Source organism: Magnolia sinica, chromosome 6 (assembly GCF_029962835.1).
Source record: "Magnolia sinica isolate HGM2019 chromosome 6, MsV1, whole genome shotgun sequence".
In the NCBI taxonomy this organism is placed as follows: Eukaryota; Viridiplantae; Streptophyta; class Magnoliopsida; order Magnoliales; family Magnoliaceae; genus Magnolia; species Magnolia sinica.
The window spans coordinates 9,158,010-9,165,647 of record NC_080578.1 but is presented as its reverse complement, the minus strand read 5'-3'; the positions used below and the strand labels follow the sequence as shown (position 1 = coordinate 9,165,647).

Sequence of the window (7,638 nt, the reverse complement as noted above, 5' to 3'; positions counted from 1 at the left end):
CCTACAACCAATACAACCAACCACAAAAGATATAAAAGTAAGCCTATTATAATTGAAAAATGGTCAAGCAAAGGAAGAGCCCCTACACTTAGTAGAGAAGAAGATAAAATATTAAATGAACAAGAATAATGAGATTATAAAAAAAACAGCAAAACAAAACCTAGAATTGGCATTCGAGACCAGGCGATGGATTGTTAAAGTTTCTTAAAAGTCTCGTTACATTCTATAGGTGGTTGAGAATCACGTACAAATCAAATCATAAAAATATATATGCTGAAAAAACTTATTAAATGTATGAATGTGGACGATAGAAAGGCATTCCACCATCTGATTTAGAAGAGGTAAATAACCATCGTTTAGACACCTCCAGCTCGGACTCAACCTAGAGTTTTCTCGCACTTTAAGCCATAAAAAGATAACAAATGATGATTCTGACAACAAAGGTGGAGGAGGGGGTTACTATTATGGACAAGATAACTAGGGTAACACGCCACGAAGGCATTTATCATATAAAGGACATTGAATTAAAGAATGGTTTATTGGTTTGTATGTGGAACTCCATATGAGATTTTGAACATACTTTTAAGTTTCGACAATGTTTATTTACTTTATTCATTTTTTATTACAAATTACTTTTGAGTCTTTAACAATATTTATTCTCAATAAATTAACTCAAGTAGAAAAAAATGACAAGAAAAAAAAGCTCAATTCGACCTGACTCGATGCTGACTCGACTAGACTCGGTGCTGACTTGACTCGACTCGGTCCTTGTGACCGGGTCAGACTTGGTCCAACTTAGTCTAGGCTAGGCCAGACTTGGATCGAGTCAAGCATGCTGGACTCGTTAACGAGTTGGATCGAGTTCGGGTAAGGTCGGGTCAGCCCTAACTCGGTCTGACTCAACTTGATGCCCAACTCTATCAGTGAGTATGATAATGTTATGCCCTTTAGGTCTAGTCATAGAAATTTGTCACACCACACACACGAAATAGACTGCCAGAAGTGATCCAAATTGCCCATTTGGTGGGCCACATTGTGTAGGTGTCACAGCCAAGACATGACATTAGTGAGATGCAACTGGATCATACTTTAAAAACTTGAAAATTTGACTCTACTCAAAACCCAACCGAGCTGAGTTGACTTGAAACTAGAGCAAGTTTCTTGATTAATCAAACCATTTTTTAGTTTTTCAGTATTATTTAATGAGGCCCAGATTTTGTTTGTGATTGGAGTTGATTTAGTGGGCTAGGGTCTCACCCAACATGGTGAAACCCTGAAATGACCAGGTTTGATTGAACCATGTGCCATGCGCGGTTAGATAGAGGTCACACAAAACTTGTCTAAAAGTGGTTCAATCAAATACTTACTCAAGCAGTGTCACACAAAGCTCGCCCAATCAGATGTTGCCACACTGGGGCCTGACCTTACCGTGTTGTGTGAAGCCCAATCTACTCCCGATTGTGACCATCAGGGAACTTGTGCAGCAAGTTTGTACACGTGGGGTCCGTGCATGGCTGTTTTATCTAAGCCCATGTACAAACTCGGTGCACACTAACGATAAGTTCACCTTTAGACATAAAAAGGAATTAAAATCATCCTCTGATTTAATATTTAAAAATTATATATAAAGAATGTCAAGTTGCACCGTGTTCGATAGAATTTTATGAGTTTTTTAAGGTTTTGTTGAGATTTCTTTTTATTTATTTATTTTTTTAAATAGAGATGAGTCGGAGTTTTCTTGAGTTTTGACCGAATTGTGATCAAATCTAGTCCGGTCGAGTCAATTCGGGCTGGTTGGATTTTTTTAGTAGTTTTTAAACAGTGAACCGGAATATGATTGATAAGAACCAATTTGCAAAAGTCCTCGAATGGACGGATGACATGTTACCAAATCCCAGTGAGCCCCACTATTTGACATGCATGCTGAGTGGATAGTTGATTGCTATTGCAAAATATAACTTAACACGTTATTTAGAGGAGCTCTCAGCTCTTCGACGTGTAAGGGTATATCCAAAAATAAATAGAAGTGGCTCCAGAACCATGGGCTTGTTTGGATGTCCTATTGAATTAAATTGCAATAATTAGTTCAAGTGAAATTGGTATTTACCTAGGAAGCATTTATGGTGAAGGATACACATAACTGAATGTGGGCCATTAAAGAGAGAGCTTTCAGTGGCTCATGTTTAACTCCTAAAGTCAAAAGCCTATAAGTGTACTTATTGCGCAATAGCCCATTCAAAATATGGCTCAATGATGGATGGCTGTAATTATTTATCATCTCTACTTATGGGCTTCCTTGTACTGTAATCGCTTTTCTATCTAAAACTGATTGTGTGGTAATCCCAACACCACTAGCTTAGTAGCATTGGACTGGCTGGATTTGATTGGACCGTATGCTACTCCCAGAAATAAGACTAGCAAAGCATTTTTGGAAGGGGTGCAGCTTTGATGGATCATTGATTGCAGGGCCAAGGTGATGTACGTGCCTTACATCTATGCTGTCCAGCTGGTTTGGCATCTCATTTTAGATGGTGATACTAAGACTAAAGCAGATCCAAATCTGGACACATCACAGACTGAGGCAGACTTTCTGCAAAATCCCTTCACAGAAAGTTCTTGCGCTGAAAACTTAGGTGGGGCTTACCATGATGTTTTTAAGAAATTCACCATGTCCATCCATTTCATGAGATCATTTTAGGACATGAGACCAAAAATGAGCAAAATCCAAGACTCAAGTGCGCTGCAATAAAGGAAAAGGTGGGTAGGGAAGGATGAATTGAAACTTTCCTAGGGTTGACAGCCATGTTTGCATGCCATCCATACAGTATATAACATCAATCCTAGTAGATGAATTGAAAACACAAATATTAGCCTGATTCAAAACTTTTATGTCCCCACAAATATTTCCACCTTAGAGGTTCAATCCTTATTTCCTAAGGGGGCATTTGGCGCACGACATTAGATGAGATTAAGTGGGATAGAATTGCATTGGATGAGAAAGGTTGTGATTAGATGGGATGGAATTGCATTTGGTCCTATGCAGGATTAGGTGGGATTTCGAAATCTACTATACATGTGGGCCACACATTGATGCATGCGTTTATCCATGCCGTCCATCCATATACACCATTTGCCCATGACATTATGGTTATATATGTGTACAAGTGAATGACCTCCGTTTTGAATTTGGTCCGTTCATTACAATTCCATGGTCCACCAAACATGATTTTACTTAATCCTGTATTTTCCTGTAGCAAAAATTGTATCCCAAATATGGGATTAGGCGGGTACAATACTATAGTATTTTCATACATGAAATCATTGTGCAATAATGATGTTAATCTCATCTAATACAATTCAATACCATTCAATTCCACCAACCAAACACGCCCTAAAATGAGCTCGCAAAATGAATGAACCGGGTGGATTTCTCACAAATATCACGTTGGGTGCCACAAGTTTTCAGTGCATGATTTTTTTATTTTTTATTTTTGGATTAGCTTGTTAGTACACACACTCCATGTTAGCCACCCCCACTAGGGACCGATACCAAGACCTCAAGTGTTGAAACGAGGTATCTCCACTGAGTCTGCTAGTTGAGCTATGGATCTGGGTGTTCAGAGCATGGATTTCCTACCAAAGGCTTCTGCAGGAAATCCTCGTCCAAGAAACACTGATAATTGACCATTAACACTTCTCGTGGCCATAATACATTTGGATCAGGCAGATATTTATGTGGTCCTTGCGTGTAGGTATCTGTAAGCTTATCAATAGGTTGGAAGGCCCATAAAAAACCCTGTCGCTCTCAGAAAGTTTTTAACATTGGGTATTCACTGCCAGCAGAAGGTGACCCATTAAGCTACCTAGGATTACTCTAGGTCAGTGTACCGTGAAATTCGCATTCTGTAATCATGATATATATATATATATATATATATATATATATATACAGCTCGATATACTTTGTATATGAAAAATCCACTCTGCCTTGCAGGTTATATACTCAGTGTATCTTTCATCAATCCCGTTAGTCAGGTGTAATTCAGCGAGACAACGATAAGATTAAAAAAATTCAGCTTGATATAAAAAGAAAGCATGCCACAACGTGTGAACTTATCAGTTCTGAGAGTAATTTTATACTATTTACATTAGTAATGGTTTTCATTTAATGAACAGAGAGGATTTTACATATATAAAATGGAACCCACGTAGCTTGGGTGTTTCATGCAGCGCGTAAAACAGTTGCGTTAGACGGTGCAGATTGACAGAGCGTCTAATTCACATTCATATCATGAGATCTATATCCATATTCCAAACCAGGCGCTTGGATTAAGCATCCCATGTTCTTTGCATGCGTTTAAAAAAAAATTAAAAAAACAAAAAACACACCATACATCTCTTGCATGCGCCCAGCAATTCGCCGCCACAGCCGGGGGAGTGCCACGTGTCTTTTCATGATCTAATATCCGTCGGGAACGGATTGGCTGCTCCCCCTGCCACCAGCCCCGTGGCTGATGGTCGGTGCTCTGTGGGCCCCACCATGATGTATGTGTTTCATCCATTCCGTTCATCTATTTTTAAAGATAGTTTTAGTGCTTGACCCCAAAAATTAGAGAGATATAAATCTCAGGTGAACCACACCATATGAAAACGATAGTTATTGGATATCCACCATTAAAATCCTCCTAAGGCCTACTATACTGTTTATTTGACATCCAATCGGTTTATTAGGTCATACAGGCCTAGATGAAGGGAAAAAACAAAAATCAGCTTGATCCAAAACTTTTATGGCCCCCAAAATGTTTTTAATGGTCGATACTCATTCAAAACTGTTTCCTGTAATGTGGTTCACTTGAGATTGATATTTATGTCATCTTTGGTTTTATCATTTAAAATGATCTCTAAAAATATATGGACGGCATGGATGAAACAAATACATCATGTTGGGGCCCACAGAGCACCGACCACCAGCCATTGGCTGGTGTCAGGGGGAGTAGCCAATCCATTTCCGTATCCGTCCGCCGTTGGCTCGTAAGGGCATGGACAAAGCGATATTCCATAACGAACCAAAGAGATTGGGTTATTTCTGGTAAAAGCCAGAAAAAAAGAGGAAAACTACAAAACATGAGAGAGCTCGAATCCCGGCTTTGACAAGCGAAGCCACGCCCGAGTACGCCTAACTTCTCCTGTACGAATTAAAAAACGAAGAGAGAGAGAGAGAGAGAGCTTCGACTCGTGGGCACTCGTGGCACACGAGTCTGTCGGAAAGTAGCTTCTGTCATATCCGCAAAACATTTGCGGCAGAGTCAAACGCGATTCGTGTGGGCCCCACCAACTGTGACGTGACGGTGACCTCTCCTCACTGGCTCACGTTATCAACCTCTGCTCTCTTTCTCTCTCTACCCTTGGGCCCCTCTGCCGTTTTTCTAGTTATGACTCCAATCCACATCGATCGTAGTTACCTACCCAAAAACCCCTCACCACCGTCCATATCTCTCTCTCTCTCTCTCTCTGCCTATAAAAATATGAGAAATCCTTCTCCCACTCCCCGGGAGCATCAAACATAATTACTGGCTGAGTTTATCTTCATTACGCAAGTGTGCGTAGGATAAGTTCAGCATTACAGTGCCGTCCATGTCCGCGTGAGTCAGAGAGTGAGTGGATTGGAAAATGAGGCTGGCGATCGGGGCTGTCCGTCCGTTCTCTCTCCCAACCGTCCAACACGTGTCATCTGTTCGCTGTTGCGTGGTTTCCAAGCGTGTGAAGCTCGGGACTAAGTGGACGGAGTACCAAGGTTGCAAGAACTGGGAAGGCTTGCTTGAACCGCTTGATGAGAATCTAAGGGCTGAGATACTCCGATACGGAAAGTTCGTCCAAGCCGCTTACAACGCCTTCGACTTCGACCCCACATCCCCATCGTATGCCACGTGTCGGTTGTCCAAGCACAACCTACTTCCTCTCTCTGGCTTGGACAACGCCGGCTACCTCACTACCAAAAACCTACACGCCACGTCAGGCATCCAGATGCCAGGCTGGGTCGACAGGGCGCCTAGTTGGTTCTCCAAGCAGTCCAGCTGGATAGGCTACGTGGCAGTTACAGAAGACGAGAGGGAAATTAAACGGCTAGGAAGGCGCGACGTGGTCATCGCCTATCGGGGCACGGTCACGTGCCTGGAGTGGCTGGAGAACATGCGCTCCATGCTGACTCACCTCCCCGACTCCACGTCGGACTGTGGGCCCATGGTGGAGAGTGGTTTCTGGAGCCTTTACACTTCCAGCACTCCCACGGGCCGGAGCTTATGCGAGGAGGTGAGGGAAGAGGTGGGGCGCATTTTAGAAAAGTACAAGGGCGAGCCTATCAGCATAACGGTAACGGGCCACAGCCTCGGCGCGGCGCTCGCAGTTCTAACGGCGTATGACATCAGGACGTGCTTCCGTCAGTCGCCGTTGGTGACCGTTATCTCCTTCGGCGGTCCACGTGTCGGGAACCAGAGTTTCAAATCCCACTTGGAACAACAAGGAAGCAAGGTGCTGCGCATCGTCAATACCCACGACGTCATCACCAAGGTCCCCGGCATCGTACTGGAGGATGACGTAGCAGAGATACGGGAGTGCCAGCAGGGAAACGCCGTGCCGAGCTGGATACGGGAACGGCTTAAGGAAACGAGATGGGCGTACGCTGACGTGGGACGGGAGCTCCGAGTCAGCACCAGAGACTCGCCCTTCCTCATTGGCCACATAAGCAATGTCGCCACGTGCCACGAGCTGGACGTGTACCTCCAACTGGTGAACGGGTTCGCCACGTGTCCCTTCAAGGCGACTGCCAGGCGTGAGCTGCTGAACTGGATTCCCACGCAAGCGTCGTTCTCCCTTCGAGAGAAAGCGCGCGTGTGATGAGTTCGTTTCCAGAATGGACTCGGATTCAGCTGACGTGTAGTGTATTTTTGTAAATACAACGGATAGAAAAGCATTGCCCTATTAACAGATGATTGGTGTTATTTCGGGAATTCCACGAGCCGTTGCTAACAAGCGCACTACCTCACTGCCAGCTGCAGCGCACTGGAAATCGAAAAAACACCGAGAGAAAGTCGTTTCTTTTTTTAAAGTAGAAGAGAAATCGGCTGATGGAACCCACGGCGTAGGCTAGAGCACCGAATCTACAAAAAAGACATCTTTTGTTTCTTGTGGATAAGGATGCCTTTAGGTAAACCGATACCAATACAATTGAGCATAGAATTCTTTTAATTCCAAGATTGCCCATCGTTCTTTTACGATATTTCTTTCATTGCCATCGGTCACCGACCCTATACCGTAGAAGCGGCTGAAAATGACGATACTATCATGGTGCATTCGCCGTAAACGGAACCGACCGGTGCACCGGCCATGCCCCTTTTCGGAAATAAAATACATTTGAATGACGAGAAGACCCCTATCATGGTTTTGACAAAAAATAGAGATTCTTCGTTCTCTGACTATACGATACTCGCGTGGACAACATGCGCTGTATCCTAAGGTTAGGATTTTTGTATGATAAGGGACATAATATAACTCGCCGGTTCATATTTGGTCAGGCATACGACCGCAATGTAGCTGTCATTTTTCAAATTTGTCAGACAGGTTCCTCTCCCAAGTCTTCGT

The 7,638-nt window shown here is 43.2% G+C and overlaps 1 protein-coding gene across 1 annotated transcript; it reads left to right on the top strand.

Moving 5' to 3' along the window:
- The first annotated feature begins 5,562 nt into the window (after positions 1-5,562).
- Positions 5,563-6,986, top strand: LOC131249854 (phospholipase A(1) DAD1, chloroplastic). The gene has a single exon (XM_058250602.1). The coding sequence runs from the start codon at positions 5,671-5,673 to the stop codon at positions 6,892-6,894; it is 1,224 nt and encodes a 407-aa protein (XP_058106585.1). The 5' UTR covers positions 5,563-5,670; the 3' UTR covers positions 6,895-6,986.
- Positions 6,987-7,638: the final 652 nt, after the last annotated feature.